This window comes from Microtus pennsylvanicus, chromosome 1 (assembly GCF_037038515.1).
Source record: "Microtus pennsylvanicus isolate mMicPen1 chromosome 1, mMicPen1.hap1, whole genome shotgun sequence".
Lineage (NCBI taxonomy): Eukaryota > Metazoa > Chordata > Mammalia > Rodentia > Cricetidae > Microtus > Microtus pennsylvanicus.
Window position 1 is genome coordinate 143,859,362 of NC_134579.1, and position 18,610 is coordinate 143,877,971.

Sequence of the window (18,610 nt, forward strand, 5' to 3'; positions counted from 1 at the left end):
CTTTATTTTTTGGAGACTGAGTCTCACTTTGAATCCTGGCCTGTCCTTGTGTATACGTTTATCCCAGGGTTTCAGGCATGAGTCACCATGCTGGCTGTACCTGAATGGTAAGTGACAATTTTTACCACATAACTTTTCTCCATTTTGTACCCCACTGATGAAGAAATGTCCCTCATTCTGCTGTAGGATGAGAGGAGAGGTCACTTATTCGTCACCATCAGCCTGACTGGAAGACTGGTCTCCGAACTGAATGAGTTGGATACCTCACACTTATAGTATCCGGCATCTTCCCTTCTGACAGGATCTATGCTGAGTCCACACTTTGTTGAGGACAGAGTCATCCTCTCTGTGAGCTGCAGACTCTGGTTATTGAAGAGCCAACGGATGGAGATTCTAGTGTCAGTTGAGAGGCAACTGAAAACCACAGAACTCTGTACTGTGACAGTGCTGTCACTGACTTGCAGAAAGGGCTCTGTCACAGGCTCTGCAAAGAAACAGATGAGTGGACAAAATGAAAAAAAAACAGTAGTCCTTCAGAAAGCTCAGCCAGCCCCTCCACAGTTCACAATTACTAAAGCCTCCAGGGTAGTTAAGTGAGAAGTATGACTATAGTCATATCTTGTACTATGCCAGCCATGGCCTGCATGACCCTGATTCAGACACTGAGCTTGCTCTGCCTCAGTATCCCTATAATAGGATAAGAGTTAAAATGATCGTTGCCATATCTACGAGTTAAGGTTAGATATGAGCAATGGATATAAACCTGACCTTGGGATAGGGGAGCTATCAGCATCTTTTATTCTTTGTCTGTAGTAGAAAATTCCCTAGGCTGGACCCCTGAGGACAAGGAGCTGCCAGGAGAATTGTTTCTTCTGTTGTTTCCCCCACCCCACTGCCACTTGGGGAGCCTGACCTTCCTGTGACATCTCCTAAACCCTTCAGAACAGTTTGCTTATGTCCCAGCACCTGCCACTGAGATTCAGAAGGAGATGCCGGGTAACCTACCAATCAGCAGATGTCATTGCAGTGCACAGTTGGTTCCACTCTATAGGACTTAGACAGTCAGTAAAACCTTTTCCCCTAACAGACCTAACAGAAAGTCAAAACCAAGAAGTGTCAAAAAGCTCCCCAGTGTCGTCTAGAGTCCAGTCGGGGACAGAAATTTGCAGCCATGGCTTCCTGGTGCTCTCTGTGAGGATCCCACCGCCTCCTAAACCAGGGCCTGCCTGACTCCCAGAGTCCTGCTGGGGAAGTGTGCATAGTGAGAGCTCCACGTGTCTGTGCTTCAGCTGACATCCTAGGACTGAGTTTACCCAGTACAGATCCTCTGCTTTGTCAGTAAATACAGGGGAGTGGTTCTGATCTATTGCAATTTGTCTATCCTGTGTGTGTCCTGAAGTAAGGACCCAAACCCCAGTGTGAAGACACAATGCAGCCGAGGAGAGAGCAGACACATCCCAGTCCAACAGTTCAGTATATTAAGTAGGATAAGTTACACCCAGAAGCTGGAAGCCATAGAGAATTACTTACTGTACACATGAAGATGCACATATATGGTTCCAACTCGTAAAGCTCTGTTTAAGGTAAGTATTGTATACAGTCCTGCATCTTTCTCAGTGATGCCCTGGAGCAGCAGAGATCCATTGATGTGAAGCATCTCTCTTCTGCTGGAGACAGGCCCCCAGGTGATGGAATTGATAGCTCTGTCATAGGTCACAATTCTAAAGGGCTGATGGGTATACAGTCCTTTGTACCAGGCAAAGCCTAGTAGATCTTCTGGCAGATTATGAAGAAGGAGAACAATGTTTTGCCCTTTAACAACATGCTGTGACCCTGTTTCTATGGTGAGTTGGACAGAGCTGAGAGTGTTGCAGCAAGTAGAAATGGAGGCTGGAAATAAGAAGAGAAGAAGGCATTCCATGTGCATGGTGGAAAGAAAACTACCTCTGTCCTGAGTAGATGGACTCATCACTCAGCCTAGAGATGTAGGTGTAGGCATGTATATCCCGCTTTGGGGGGAGGGGGAGTTCAGCCACACGACCTCCATTCACTTAGTACCCTGAAAGTATAGTTTTGTTTGCTTGGAACTCTCTCCTCAAGTGTCTACACAACTGCCCCTCCCTGCCCTCAGTCAGACTGCTCACACTCATGTACACTGAGTTTTGAGATGATGCCTCCCCTGACCTTTTCTCTACAAAACCTGGATCTTCACTTTCTTTTTTCCCTATTTCCTTTACGGCTGCATTCAACCTCTTACTTCACATTCTATATGTCCTTGCTGCTCTGTCCTCCAGCCCCTGGGACTAGCGCTGAGTGAAGACAAGAGCACTATGGTCTTCTTTGCAGGCACAGGCATTGGGAAAGGCTCAGAAACTAGGTTGTCTAGCTTTTTGTCAATTTGACACTAGCAAGAGTCAGTTTCACATAGGAACCATCAAATAAAAATGCCACAAAAAGACTGACCTGTTGGGAAACCTGTAGGACATTTTTTAATTGGTGGTGGAGAAGGAAAGGTCCAACCCAATAAGAATATGTCCAGCCCTGGGCTAGAGGTTCTAGAAGCTATAATTAGAAGGCTGAGCAAGCTATGAAGAGTGAGCCAGTAAGCAGTACTCCTCTGTTCTCTCTCAATCGATTTCTGGGTTTTTATTTATGAGGCTCTCACATTCAGAGCTAATAAATGCCACAGTTCCACATGCATGGCCAAAAATATTGTTCCCTGTCAAAAGTGAGATACCAAACCGGGCAAACGCTTTCCAGGGTCACATGTAGTTGAGTAGCTGATGACTCATATTCACCTCTCTGTGAGGTTGCCATGGTTTCCTCATATGCATGGCTAAGCCTCAGGAGACTGAGCTGACTGTGGCATCTTAAGCTGAGTTTCTTTCCATCAAGGACTTCCTTGATACAAAGGGAAGCATGAGATGGAGTCTGATACATGGTTGTCTGTCTCCACCGTGTGTTTCCTGCACTAAATGTTCAAACCCCAACATGGGGACACAGTGCAGAGGGGAGGCAGGAACAGGCTAAGCACAGCAGTCCCGTGTGTCTTAAGTGTCATCCAGCACAGAATGATCACAGAGAATCACTTACCATTCACCTGTAGATACTCATGTATTAATTCTAGTTTCATTTCTCTAGTCACAGTTTTTAGGGTGTAGAATCCAATATCATCCAGGGTGACATTGTGGAGCAGCAGAGATCCATTGCTGTACACTGTCTCTCTACCACTGTGTGCAGGGCCAGGGAAACTTGAATTCTTGTCTATGGTGTGTCTGGCAATCTCGTAGGTGGTGAATGGAATCACACCTTTGTACCAGAAAAAGTATTTAAGGTTCTCTGGGAGATCTTGAGCAAGTAGAAGAACATTTGCCCCTTCTGCAACGTTGGGTGGCACTATTTCAATAGTGGGTTGGTCAGAAGTGGTACGGCCCCCACAGGTTAAAATGGAGACTAGAAGGGAAGAGAAATATCCATCACTATTTGAACCTTTGTATTTAGGTAAAATGAGGCCCTTTGTCCTGAGCAGGTGTGTCCATAGTTCAGCCCAGGCTTGTGGGTGAGCATCTCCCTGTCCTACTGGGTGGAGGTCTGCACATAGCCTCTATTCACTCCAAGTTCCCTCATGTGTCATGTCCTCTGTATGGCCCAGGCTTGCTGCCCTCGTATCCCTGCTCACATCAGTGTAGGTTGGGGTTGGAATGATGCCTCCCTGACCTCTTCCCTACACACCCTGCATCTTAACTCACTGGCTCTTTTTGTTGCTGTTTTGCTCCTCTTGTGGTTTCAGTCAACACCTGACATCTCCTTCGAGCTTTCTTTATCTGCTCTCTCTTCTAGTCAATGAGAAGTGAAGAACTGTGAGAGACAGGATTTGTCTTACCTTTTTTAAGGTAAATCTGCCTAGAAAAAAAAAACTAGATACCTGTGGAGAATGAATGAATGAATGAATGAATGCTATCCCAAAAGCCTGTATGCTCATGAATTTATTTAAGAAATTCATAGGTATGGAAATACAGTGATGCATGCTTCCATATGCCCTGATTTTTTTCCTTTTACTTATTATATTTGTGTGTCAGTTTGTTTGCAAGGTCACGTCTCAGGATGTAGAGGTGGGTACCAGACACACTACCTACATGGAGGTCATGTCTCAGGATGTAGAGGTGGGTACCAGACACACTACCTACATGGAGGTCATGTCTCAGGATGTAGAGGTGGGTACAAGACACACTACCTACATGGAGGTCATGTCTCAGGATGTAGAGGTGGATGCAAGGCACACTACCTACATGGAGGTCAAGCAGCAACTTGTGATCCTTGGTTCACAGGTCATCAGACAATGAGACAAATGCCTATATCCCCTGAGCCATGTCACTTATCAACACCAGTTTGATTTTTTATTTAGGAAGTCATAACTGTCAACACCAATCCTCAGATTATTTTGGTCATAGTGATTAAGTTTGGATACAAACAATCTCGCCTTCACTTCCCCTTATTTTTTCTTGTTCACCAAGAGCTTCCTGTTGCTGAGACTCTGGACTTCCCTGTGACTTCTTCCCTACAAATCCCAAGACTCCTTTCAGGTCCTTGTCCCACTTAGGAGACTCCAGACAGTAGACTTGTCAAATTGTGGTCTCCTCACCTGTGAGCAGGAGTCTCTGAGAGTCAGTGACCCCTTGCAGAGAGGACAGAGGATGTCTCCCTAGTCTCTGTGGCCTGATCTGTCATCCTTCTGTGGCAAGTCTGCTCCCAAGCTCTACTCTCCTTCCCTCATGTGAACTGAGCCTCCTCCCAGGATGGAGCATCTCCCAGAGTTCCATAGGCTGTGGGGTTCTCTATTCAAAACACTGCTCAGTCCCCTAACTCTCTGTACTAACCCACATTTTTTTTAATTTTCTCTCTTTATGTTTCAGTCCTCCACACCACACTGTGATCAAAAGGGCTGATGAGCATCCCTGTTCCCTGAGAGAACAGCAGCTCACCCTAGGGCTGCCCTCTGTTGTGTCCTGGCCTTGGTTATCAGCATGAAAAATGGAGTCTCTGCACTCTCTGAGTGACACAGAAACACAGCTGGGCACCCAGTCAGCCCTATGTCCTCAATACTCTAGAAACATGGAACTTGCTCTCAGTGAGGTGTCAGAAATGTTTGCGAGAGCTTCAAAAGGACCAGCCGAGTGATGTGCAGGGAGGGGACAGATCCATTCTCTCTGCAGTCACCAGCCAGGGATCTGACCTGGGACAAAGACCAAGAACCAGGTGTGTCAGCAGTCTCCCACCCTGAGTGTGTGGGAAGAGGTGGCCTGGGTCACTCTAAAGAGGGCTCTGGGCTCCACCACCTCATGGGCAATTTCATGACGATGCTCACACTTCCTCTTTATGCTGAGCTGTGTGATGGGTCTGCCCATGTACTCCCTGGCATTTATAAATGCCTTGGACCTCTCTCTAGGTGATTCCCCTTGGCTAGGCTATATTTCCCAAAGGAAATACATCAAGAGGGGAATGTACATTATCTCCTGGGAGTGTAGCAGATTCAGGAATCAGCCAGTAGTTTGGAAAAGGCTGTTTCAGTGACTTTGAGGCATGTAGGGACATGGGTGGGAACCAGACAACAAGATAAGTTCTTGGTTCAGGTAAATACTTTTGAGTGTTGACTGTGTGTTCTGAAGCTCTCCCTGGTGATCATTGGGAAAGCCACAGCTCACAGCTGGGGAGCTGTGCATTGCAGCAGAGCCTGTAGCCATTGCCTGCAGGAGAGAATTCTCTGAACTTGACCAGAGAGAACAATAGCTTGCCAGGATGACCTGTGTCCTCAGTCCCTCTCCTTAGTGACCCTGACCTTCCTGTGAAGTCTCATAAGCCCATCAGGAGGGTTCATTAATGACCTGGGCACCTGTCCAGCTGTGCTCTCCATGCTGAGTCTCTGGAGGAGATGTCCGGGGGACCTAGTCTAACCATGGCTCTCATGACACTGCACTGGCTGGTTCCAGACAGCACAAGACTTTGAGTACTAGAAAGCACTGTTCCCGACCATAAGGAAGTCAAAATCCAACCTTTCTAAAATGCTTCTCATGGATACCTGGAGTTGAGTCCGGATCACCTCTCTCTGTAGATCCCATGTTTTCCTCAGCCAGGCCCAAGATTGATTCCCTCAAGATCTTTCTCGGGGACACCTTCCAGTGAGAACCCCAAGAGTCTAGACAAAGGCTGAAATCCCAGACTGAGTTACACAGCATGCATCCACCATCTGCAAGGTGAGGTTAAATGAAGGGCTCTGATCTACTACAGTTATTTTCCACCATGTATGTCCTGCACTAAATTCTCAAACCCTGACATGGGGATGCAATGCAGAGGGGAGGTAGGCACAGGCCAGACCTGATGATTCTGTGTGTCCAGTGGAATGAGCCCCACACGGCACCCAGAGTTCACAAAGGACCACTTACTCTGCACATGGAGGAACACGGATGTTGTTGATACAATTTCTTTTTGTCTATTTATGACTCGTAGGGTGTAGAATCCTGTGTCCTTGAGGATGACACGCTGGAGCAGCAGTGATCCGTCACTGTACATTGTCTGTCTACCACTGTACGCAGGCCCCGTTGCATTTAAACCCTTTCTTTTGGCATAGACTGCAATTCCGCGTTTCATGTTTGTCACCCCTCTGTACCAAGCAAAGGCTAGAAAGTCCTCTGGCATATTGTGGACCTCTAGACGGACATTTTCTCCTTCGAACACATTGGGTGGCACTAATTCAATGGTGACTTGGGCAGTGATGGGTAGATACCAGTAAGTTAAAAGGGAAGCTAGAAGGGAAGAGAGAAAAAGCATCAATACTGAGCAGATGTGATCGTGATTCAGCTTAAGTGTGTGGGTAGGGCTGTGACCATGCTTCTTGATGGAGGTGAGCAACATGGCCTCCATTCCCTCAGCCTCTGACGGTGTCTTTTTCTCTCTAGGGAGCCATCTTCTCACTCATATGTCTGCACCCCACCCACAGTGTCCCCATATCTCTCCTCACATAAAGAGTATTTGGTGTGAAGAAGTCACTGCAACCTCCTCCCCTTCTAGAGGGTCCTCACTTTCTGATTTTTCTCTGTTCCCTTTGTGTTATCAGTCAACCGCTGACATTGGTTTCTAGATACACTGACTTCCAGTCCACTAGAACCAGGGCTTTGTGAGGACAGGGATTATTAGTGTGACCTTCTGGAAGATTCAATTCCTGGAAAAGATGGAGAGAGGAAAAACAGAAAGAATGAAGGAATAAAGAGAGGAAGGTGCCTCTGTGGATTTATCTACATAGATCCCGGGTTTGGAGCAAATGATAATAATTATACTCAAGTGAGATTTAATTTTTTAAATGGGGGGGGAGGTTTTGAGACAGGATTTCTCTGTGTCATGGCTGTCCTGGAACTCACTTTGTATACGAGGTTAGCCTTAAACTCACATAGGTCTTCCTGCCTCCTAAGGCGTGCACCACCACATCCCAGCAAGATTTAATTTTTTTAGCCTGGTGGTGGTGGCGCACGCCTTTAATCCCAGCACTTGGGAGGCAGAGGCAGGTGGATCTCTGTGAGTTAGAGGCCAGCCTGGTCTTGAAAAACAAAACAAAAAGATTTAATTGTTTTTACTTATATACTATATGTTTACTTATTTACCAGATGTGTGTATTTCTGAAGGCACATGTTTCAGTGTGCACATGTGCAGGGCTGTGCCACAGCACACATGTGGAGGGCATTAAAGAGCCTGAAAAAGTCTGTTCTCTTCATCTACCCTGTGGGAACTGAGGACTGGATTCAGGTTGTCATGTCTCCACACACTGAGCCATCTCACTGGCCCATCCCTGTTTGATTTCTATTTGGAGGGTCACCCTGTCATTGTTGGGGACATCAGACTTCGGAACATTGCAGACAATGAGCCATCTCACTGGCCCATCCCTGTTTGATTTCTATTTGGAGGGTCACCCTGTCATTGTTGGGGACATCAGACTTCGGAACATTGCAGACAATGTAAGTGAATGTGAATATGGAGTGTTGGAGGCTTGTCTCTTACCATCATCACTTCCCATCCTCTCAGAGCTTCGGGCTGCTGAGCCTCTGTCTCTTACTGTACCTTCTGCCCCATGGCTGCAAACAGAAACCCCAAGTCTCCTCTCAGCATCCTGTCCCCCTTAGGAGACTCCAAGCAGCTATTGAGTTTCCTTCAACCCACAGTCAGAGAGTGGGTCACTTACCTGTGAGCAGGAGCCCCTGCCAAGGAGTGTAGCCCTTGCAGAGGATCATAGAGGACACCTCCATCTCTCTTCCCACTGTGCAGTCCTCCTTCTGAGGAGAAAAGCTACAGCTTCAGCAAAGCCCTCGGTCTCTGCTGTCCTTCCTCCCTCTGAGCTGAGTGTCTTCCCAGACAGGAGCACTTCAGAGAATCCAGTGGGCTGTGGGTGGTAGTATTTATATGCAAGGCACTGCTCTCTCTCTTCCACTCCCAGTGCTTCTGGCATCCATCTCAACTTCCCTTTATGTTTCTCCTCCAAGCAACACAGGAACAACTAGACTGATAAGCATCCCCATGCCCTCAGAGAACAACAGCTCATCCCAGGGTCACAGTGTAGCTCTGAAAGAAGTCAAGGCAGCAAATGTGTTGATGGTTCATTTGTTGTCTCTATCTTACACTTAGCAAGGTGTCTATACAATCAAAGGCCATCTGCCTAGGGATGGTGCTGCCTACAGTGACCTGGGCCCTCCTGCATCAATTAAGACAAATGCTCATAGATATGCCCACAGACAAACTTGAGAAAGACAGTTACGCAGTTAAGATTCTTTTTCCCCCAAGTGACTTTGAGATGTGTCAAGCTGAGAGTCAATGCTAACTAGAACATTGTTTCAAACTACTAAGTCCTCCTCCTCCACAGAAAGACTCTACAGGAAGCTACCCATTCTCCAACTGAGAGTCTGTTACTGTTTTCCAGGGTCATCACAAGTCCTGGTGTCTCTAGACCCTCAAAACTGGACCTGCCCTGGGTTCACTTTTCACATGTCCAGGACCTGAGCCCAGGGAAATTTCTGATATGCAGAGACATTGTGAAGTCTCAATAAAACAGCATCATTAAACATTAGTTTCTGGGCTGTGGGCAGCTGGGTACAAGAACATGAGTAATTAAGTTGAAGAAGGATGAAGGGGAGAGTACAGAAATATATTACTGTAAATGAGGGGTGGCATTTAGAATCAGGTAGAAACCCAGCACATGGGACTCCCCCAAAAATCTACAATGATGACCCTAGCTAGTACTATAGCAATAGTGGACATATAGCCTGAACTGGCCATCTCCTGTGACCAGGCAAGACTTCAAGCGGAGGGATTGAGACACTGACACACTCACATAACCTTCAATTTACAGTGTGTCCCACCTATGGGATGTGACCTGGAGATTGAGGAAGTGGCCAACCAATGACTGGTCTAGCCTAAGCCCCATGCCAGGAGAGTAAACTCACCCATGACACTGCCTGGAGCACCAGGAATCAAAGGCTGAATGACTCACAGACCTAGGATAGAACCAAAGATGCCTAAAGAAAAAAATTTCGATGTGCTATTCTACTATATTCTACTATACTCATAGATTGATGTGTAGTCCAATTGTCATCATAGAGGCTTCGTCTAACAACTGATGGAAACAGATGTAGACCCACATCTATATATTAGGCAGAGCCCAAAGGATCCTGTCGAAAAAGGGGAGAAAGGATCATAGGAGCCAGAGGGTTCAAAGACACCACAAGAATAGCCACATAATCAACTAACCTAGACTCATAGGGGCTCACAGAGATTGAACTGACAACCAGGGAGCCTGCATGAGTCTGACCTAGGCACTATGCATATGTTACAGTTGTGTAACGTGGTCTTTTTGTGAGACTCCTAACAGTGGGAGCAGGGCCTGTCTCTGACTCTCTTGCTGGCTTTTGCAACCCTATTCCTCATACTGGGTTGCTTTGCCCAACCTTAATACATGAGGAGGTGTTTAGTCTTGCTGCAACTTGATATGCCATGCTTTGTTGATATCCACAGGAGATCTGTCATTTCCTGAATAGAAATAGAGGAGATGTGGATTGGGGTGGGGATGGTGGAGGAGGTACTAGAAAGAGAGGACGGAGGGGACACTACAGCCAACACAATAGGAAAATCAATCTATCATTCATCAATCAATATGTATGGGTTTCTTTCTGACTCAGAACAGGCCTCCCAGGCAAGTCCACCATCTGCCTCTTCTGGCTCCATTGGAAACAGAACAGAAGCTAGTCACCAGTTGAGACTAGACAGGAGCTGAGAGCATTTGGGATAAAGGAACATGAGCATGATTCAAAGATCTGGATAACCCTTCTGGCTCATGGAGATCATGAAAGCAAATGGAAGAGACAGAAAGGCATGAGCCAATGACAGAAAGAAAAATCTACCTGACCTTCAGTACAGACCTTCACCTTGGGAAGCACTTACAACCTAGGAGTATCTCATTTCAAGACCAATCCAGGGTCACCCAGAAGAAATCAGAGATGCAAGAAGAAAAGATGAAGAAAGAATCTCACAAGAAATTGAGATTTATTTGTGCCCATGGACACTGGCTAGAAATTAGATCCTGTGTCTATTCCTAAAACCAAGGTCTCACCCCAAAACTCAGTGATAACATTTCAGAGATCCATTTGCCTGTAGTCCCACTGAGACCAATGCAGAGTTATGGACATGGGGGATGATGTTGGGGATAAGGAGTTCTTGGGAGGATGACAGTGGCTTCCCATTGATGAGCCAAAAGTACTGTAAAAGTGAGTGAGAGGCTGCATGGAAGAAGAGGTTGAGGCTTTACCCTGTATGGAAATGAATAGTGTGGAGGGGGATAAGAGCAGGACATCTGGAATAACTGTAGCAAACAGTATAGAGCCATATGTGATGTCAGCATATGGAAAGAGAAATCCTGGTCTGTAGAAGGCAATAGTATCTCTTTGAAGTGTGCAATAACTCTAACTTTCTCCATAAAAGACCATTGTTACTACTACCCAGGATATAAGGTCAATCCCTGCAGAGATTATTATTTTTTTATTTTTTTTTACTCTTTCACAACGGAGATTTTATTGGTTGAGGCGTAAAGTACACAGACATTTCAATTCTTAAAACATGTAGCCAAACTCTGAGGAGTCATACGTTGTGTCCACGTACCCAAAAGAGCCATGTGTTGTTTCTCTTTGAACTTATTCCAAGTGATGTTCCATCCCCAAACTTGGCAAGTCTTCCCCAAGACCTCACATAACAATCAAATGCTCACAATCCTCAACTCCACTGACTCACCATTGTATGCCACGCACAGGACAGACTCTAAAGTTCAATGTTTCCCAGCACATTGTTACACTTGTTAGGAAAACAGACTGCCGTGGGCAGACAGTCCTGACAAGGCAAAGACCGAGGAGTGGGTTTTTTGTTTGTTTGTTTGTTTGTTTAACTTTCTTTTTGTTTTATTGAGAAAAAAACAATTTCTGTCTCCTCCCAGCCTCCCACTCCTCCCACCCCCCACTCTTCTCCCCGTCTCCCTACTCCTCTCCCTCTCCCCCCACTCCTCTCCCCCTCCCTCTCAAGTCTGAAGAGCAGTCAGGGTTCCTTGCCCTGTGGAAAGTCCAAAGTCCTCCCCCCTCCATCCTGGTCTAGGAAGGTGAACATCCAAACTGGCTAGGCTCCTACACAGCCAGAAAATGAAGTAGGATCAAAACCCAGTGCCATTGTCCTTGGCTTCTCAGCAGCCCTCATTGTCCGCCATATTCAGAGAGTTCGGTTTTATCCCCTGCTTTTTCAGTCACAGTCCAGCTGGCCTTGGTGAGCTCCCAATAGATCAGCCCCACTGTCTCCGTGGGTGGGTGCACCCCTCTTGGTCCTGACTTCCTTGCTCATCTTCTCCCTCCTTCTGTTCCTCATTGGGACTTTGGGAGCTCAGTCCAGTACTCCAGTGTGGGTCTCTGTCTCTATCTCCATCCATCGCCAGATGAAGGTTCTATGGTGATATGCAAAATATTCATCAGTATGGCTATAGGATAGGATCATTTCAGGTTCCCTATCTTCAGCTGCCCCAGGAACTAACTGGGGACCTCATGCTCAACCTCCTTAGCGATCAGGGAAATGCAAATCAAAACAACTTTGAGATATCATCTTACACCTGTAAGATTGGCTAAAATCAAAAACACCAATGATAGCCTCTGCTGGAGAGGTTGTGAGGAAGGAGTTCCCTCATCCATTGCTGGTGGGAATGCAATCTTGTGCAACCACTGTGGAAATCAGTGTTTCGGTTTCTCAGGAAATTCGGGATCAACCTACCCCTGGACCCAGCAATACCACTCTTGGGAATATACCCAAGAGATGCCCGATCATCTGACAAAGGCATTTGTTCAACTATGTTCATAGCAGCATTATTTGTAATAGCCAGAACCTGGAAACAACCTAGATGTCCTTCAATGGAAGAATGGATGAAGAAAGTGTGGAATTAGAGTACACATTAGAGTACTACTCAGCGGTAAAAAACAATGACTTCTCAAATTTTGCTTGCAAATGGATGGAAATAGAAAATACTATCCTGAGTGAGGTAACCCAGACCCAAAAAGATGAGCATGGGATGTACTCACTCATAATTGGTTTCTAGCCTTAAATAAAGGTCAGTGAGTCTATAATTGGATATCCTAAAGAAGCTAAATAAGAAGGTGAACCCAAAGAAAAACACATAGCTATCCTCCTGGGTAGGGGAAGTAGACAAGATTGCCAGGCAAAAAATCGGGATCTTAAGGGGGGGTAAGGGGAGATGGGGAGAGAAAAGTGAGAAGGGTAGGATGGGGAGAACTTGGGGCAACGGGATGATTGGGATAAAAGAAGGTTGGAGAGGGGAGCAGGGAAGCACATATCTTAATTAAGGGAGCGATCTTAGGGTTGGGAAGAGACGAGGAGTGGGTTTTTAGCCAACAGTTCTACAAAACACGACACCGGATATAACGGAAAATATTCCAGAAACAAATGCACGACCGAGACTCCAAATTACCACTTAGTATATGCTTTGTGTTGTAGGATATAAAACTAGCCCTCTCTACGGAATGTTATGGTGACCACCGAGACAGTCACAGCCTCTCCTGATTCAGTATCCTGCTATTTTCTGGTTGTACCAAAAAATAAACAACCAGCAAGTGATTTAACCTCTTTAAAAAAAGTCATTTACACTTAAAAAATGGGATGAGGCAGGATTTCTCCCCACCTTTTAAAAATGTTTCTAGAGCTACTAAAAAACTCGCATTTACAAAATAGTTGATAAAAAAATATTCCTTTGGATTGTACAAGAAGGGAGGCGGGGACACTGACAGACATGATGGATGGTTAGTCGGACTTGGCTTCTTTCTCTTCTTCAGAGGCTGGACTCTGGTTTTCTGTCTCTCCATTCTCTGCGGGCAGATCCGTGGTTTGCTGGTCGGCCACTTCAGCTTGTTTGCCCTTTGCTCCCCGCTTCCCTTTCGCTTGCACTTTTTTTTTAATTTTTTATTTTTTTTTAATTGAAAAAAAATTTCCGCCTCCTCCCAGTCTCCCATTTCCCTCCCCCTCCTCCCACTCCTCTCCCCCTCCCCCCACTCCTCTCCCCCTCCCTCTCCAGTCTGAAGAGCAGTCAGGGTTCCCTGCCCTGTGAAAAGTCCAAGGTCCTCCCCCCTCCATCCTGGTCTAGGAAGGTGAACATCCAAACTGGCTAGGCTCCCACAAAGCCAGAACATGAAGTAGGATCAAAACCCAGTGCCATTGTCCTTGGCTTCTCAGCAGCCCTCATTGTCCGCCACTTTTTGTTTTTGTTTTTGTTTTTGTTTTTGTTTTTGTTTTTCGAGACAGGGTTTCTCTGTGGTTTTGGAGCCTGTCCTGGAACTGGCTCTTATAGACCAGGCTGGTCTCAAACTCACAGAGATCCGCCTGCCTCTGCCTCCCGAGTGCTGGGATTAAAGGCGTGCGCCACCACCGCCCGGCTGTCCGCCACTTTTTTATCCGATGACCTATCCTTTCCCGCGGCCTTTTTCGGCTTCCTGTCCACCTTGGCAGGGACGGGCTTGGCCGACAGCCTCGCAGAGCAAGCTGCGCTTGGGCTTGGCCTTCGCTGCTTTATCCGCGCTAACCTTCCTCTTGTGGCGGCGCTGGATGGGAGGCACGTGAGAGGCCGAACCTGTCACGGAACCGCCGCCGCATGGACTCCAGAGATTATTTCTCTATGTAGTTCGATGAAGTCTGATGAGAGACAGATGCTACAATTGTGTGAAATCGGTGAGTCTCTGAGCAGAGAGAGTGCTGTGTTAGATGCAGGATCTATTGGAAGAGGCAAAGCAAAGCCCTGTCCTTCACCTTCCAGAAGTGACAGAGGCACACCAGGAAACACATGATTTCCTGTCCAATACATGGGCTTCAGAGTCCTAGAATTCTGCAGAAATTGTCCAGAGGTGGATGGCTTAGTTCTAGAGTCAAACCTAACTGTCCATTGGTTTTCATGTCCTAGACAATATGTCCCATTGAGCTGAAGATGACCAAGACTAACATTTGTGAAGAACAGTTCCTCCCCAATCCACAGACACCTGAGAAGGCCTCCAAGACGGAAACACCAGACACCTGGATGCAAACAGATAGATTGTCACATCTACCATCCACGGCCACTATGTTTTTATGTCTCAGTTTCTCAGGGTAACACACATCACAAATGGATGTTGCAATATCTATAATGTGGCTTTAACTATGAACAAGGCCTTGACACTGGGACAGGACAGCTGTCCAGATCAGCAGCTTCTGTTACTATTTACCTGCAGGAGACAATTTGCTACACTTAATCCCTTAGGACATGGAGTCATTGGGACCACCTGTGTCTTCTGTTCCTCCCCTTGGGGACTCTGACATTCCTGTAAAGTCTCATAAGCCCGTCAAAACAGCTGGTTAAGGGCCTAGACACCTGCACAGCTGTGTTCTCCATGCTGAGACTCAGGAGGACATGCCCAGGTGACCTAGCCTAATTGTGGCTCTCTTGGTAGTGCACTTGCTGGTTCCATGAGCTAGGAGATTCAGGCAGCTGATCAATCATTCTTCTCTGTTTGGGTCTAGCCGGTGAAATTCTAAACTTTCCCACACTCCCCGGCTCACCTAGAGTCAGGATTCTAGGACAATGATCTGGAACCAGGACTTCCAATGGTTCCCCGCTCTAATATGGTTCCGTATTTCCCATAGCCAAACCCTTCCTGAGTCCCAAGTTCTTTCTGTTGAGACCCAAACCATCAGGACTTGTTCTGATCCTGTGTCTGTGTTACTCCACCGCACATCCTGCTTTCGGCAGGGTGAATTCACACCAAAGCTTCTGATATTGCCATTTGTCCAGACTGGGTGTGGCCTGCACTAAATACCCAAACCCCAATAAGACCAAAAATTACTGAGAGGTATTAAGTACAGTCCAGAGCTGACATTCCTGTGTGTGTAAAGTTGACACAACCTCACCTGCTACCAGGAGGGCGCGAAGAACCACAGACTGTTTACATGGTGACACACATGTGTTCCTTCAGTTTCAACCTCAGTATTTCAGGTTTGTAGGGTGAAAAGCCCTGTGTCCCTGTGGGTGGCATTCCCGAGCAGCAGAGACCGGTTAGTACACATTGTCACTCTGCCAGTGTGTGCGGGCCCCAGCACTCTAAGATAAGTAGCTATTGCACACTGTTCTAGTTCGTGGCTGTTAGCCACAGTTACCACTTTATATCAGTGAAAGGTCTCAGCATTCTCTGGTAGATTAAGAGCAGACAGATGGTTTTCCTTCTGCTGCACTGTGGAACTGTGATTCTATAGTGAGCGGAGAAGTACAAGGATGGCGCTAAAATGTTAAGAGAGAGACTAGCAACTGGAGAGAAGGCTTATTGGGTAAGAGCACCGGCTGCTCCTTCAGAGGACTTGGGTTCAATTCCCAGCACCCACATGGCTGCTCACCACTGCCTGTAACTACATTTCTGGGAGATTCGGCACCCTCTTCAGAGCTCTGCCGGTTCTGCACGCTGACAGGTAGTACTCAGACACACAAGCAGACAAAACACCCCTAAATATAGATAGATATTTTAAAAAGCTTTTTAAAAATTAGGTAAAAGTGAGGCTAGAAGGGAAGAAAGAGGCATCGTGTACCCCTTACATATGGTGGAAAGCTGTGCCCTGTGCTCTCAGCAGCTGTGTCCATCCTCGGTCTCCACATGTGATGGACTGGATTCCAGTCCACCCCTGACCTCACCTTCGGGATGCCAGTCTGCCTTCCTGTCCATGGTAACCTGAGCTTTAGGGGACAGAATTTAGCTTCTTTCTGGGAGGGTCAAGGTACTGGAAAGGCTCAGACACCTGTGGATGGATGGATGGATGGATGGATGGATGGATGGATGGATGGATGGATGGATGGATGGATGAATATACCAGGGCATGGCCTTTTGAGGAAGTCTCATGATGGACTATTACCACAGTCTTTTTATGTATGTGAGAGTGAGAACAAACATCTATGTGTGTTTACACATGTGCACATCAATGGATGAGGGAAAGATACTTCACGTATATGGAAGTTAAAGGAGATGAGGAAGTTGGCTCTCTCCCTCCACCGTAGGCTCTAGGAATTGACTCAGCAACACTACCTTGACACAACTGCCTTTATCCACTGAGTCATCTCAGTGGCCACCCAGGTCTAAATTTTATTTTGACAGTCACCTTGCCATAGTTGAGAACAAGAGTATTCAGAATATAATGGCCAAAGGTGATAACTCGGAGTAGGCTTTCCCCTCTCCTTCCACGTCCTGTTCACTCAGAACTTCTGCTGATGAGCCTCTGTCTCCCTCTGCCCCACCTACACCAACACAAGTGCATAACCTGAGTCCCCTCTCAAGCTCTTATCTTAGAAGACTCCAGCCATTCTCTACGTTCACCCCCACTGCCAAGTCATGGTCTCGGCATCTTTATGTTAGGACACAGGTCTGCACAGGCCAGATTCGCACAGCCTTAGTCAGGCCACATCTCCTGCAGCTCCTCTAGGACAGAGAGTAGGAGCTGTCTGTGCTGTGACCTGACAACTCTCAGTTTACAACACCTGGTTCCTCCGTATTCCTTGTCACATTCACTACACTGAACAAAATGCAGTGAGAAACTCCACCTGCCCCTGTGAGGTTATAAAGGATCAGACCTTTCCTCTGCTCCGAGATGTGGGAGAAGACTGCTCAATGGTGTTGCCCAGAAATGGAGACTGCCCTCAGAAGAGGCTTCTTGGCCTCCCTCCATGACCAGCCTCATGGAAGCTGTTTCTTGTTCTCTCGCTCCTCCCACCTCTCTCCCTCTCTCTTATTTCTACTCTTTTTCAAATGCTTTTTCAAGTGTTTTTGTCTTTTTATTTATTCTTTGTTCTTTGTGTCTTTCACATAATGCATCTTGATCTCATTTGCCTCCCTGCCCCTTCTAATCCAGTCTCTACCCTTGCAACCTCCCTCCTAACATGAAATAAAATTTAAGAGGAAAAAAAAGGGGGGTGATAAAAGAAAAGGAAAAGAAATAAAGAAAAATCTCATCATGGAAGCTGTAGTGTAACACAGTGAGTCACTCACTATATCCCTTTATCCATACATCTTTACTTGCAAGTGTTCGTTGCAAAGAGTCATTGGTCTGGTTCAAGGCCTCTGGTTTCTGCTATGCCATCCTTACTGGGTCCCTCACCGGAGTTCTTCTTGGCTATCCTGCTGTGGCCCTGTGTCATGGGAATCCTGTAGCTTTGGGTCTGCAGGATGTACCCCTCCACATGCTCCAGCAGATCATAGATGGGGTAGATCTTGGGGTGGGCCAACATCCTGGTTCTAGACCCAGGTAGTTGCAGGGTTCGTCAACAGGCCAGTTATCCTGAAACCATCAAAGTCAGCTCTACTGTATTGCCCAGGTGAGGTCCAAGGGCCACACTCCCTACTGCTGCAGCTGGTGAGGGGCAAGGGATAGCTCTTCTGCTCTCATGACCTCAGGCCAGTTCTCCCACCCACCATAGGCCGGAAGGAGGGAAACAATTCTCCTTTGCCCCAGACACCACATAACAAATGAGGGTGGGGCCAGTCTCCCATGCTCACATTCTCCAGGCAGTTCACCCACACTCCCATCAACAGGGCTTACTGTGCTGCCCAGACAGGGTGCAGAGCCTGATTCCCCGAGTGCTGCAGCTGGTAAAGGGGAGGGTCAACTCCCTTGTCTGCTGCAGTTGGCAGAGGTGAGGGGTTAGGGCATCATTCCCTCGCCCTCACCACCACTCTGCGGGTGAGAAAGGCAATTTCTACTATCTCATTCTCATGCCCTCAGGGCTGACTCACCTGAATCCCTGTGTACAGGGTCAGATCTGTTAGAAGTATTTTTTAAGAGTTTTCTACATGCTTATTTTATTTGCATCATCTTACCCACCCCCCAGTTCTACCTCCGGCCCCATGCCTTCCATTCCCTCTCATCTTCATGACCTCTCCTTTTGAACTTTTATTCTTTGTGGATTTCACATCATGTATTCTGATCCCACTTATCTCCCTACCTCCTCACATCCATTCATGGCCCTTGTGAGCATCCC

The 18,610-nt window shown here is 46.9% G+C and overlaps 1 protein-coding gene and 1 pseudogene across 1 annotated transcript; both read right to left on the minus strand.

The window, feature by feature from the left end:
* Positions 1 to 200: 200 nt before the first annotated feature.
* On the minus strand, positions 201 to 8,694 carry LOC142855681 (pregnancy-specific glycoprotein 22-like). Its single transcript, XM_075982150.1, has 6 exons — positions 8,662 to 8,694; positions 8,228 to 8,318; positions 6,441 to 6,800; positions 3,094 to 3,453; positions 1,531 to 1,890; positions 201 to 484 (listed from the first exon to the last, which is right to left on the minus strand). Exons 1-6 carry the CDS (start codon positions 8,692 to 8,694, stop codon positions 201 to 203), a joined length of 1,488 nt encoding a protein of 495 aa, XP_075838265.1.
* Positions 8,695 to 13,205: 4,511 nt separating this feature from the next.
* On the minus strand, positions 13,206 to 17,860 carry LOC142855789 (non-histone chromosomal protein HMG-14 pseudogene; annotated as a pseudogene).
* Between the last annotated feature and the right edge of the window lie 750 nt (positions 17,861 to 18,610).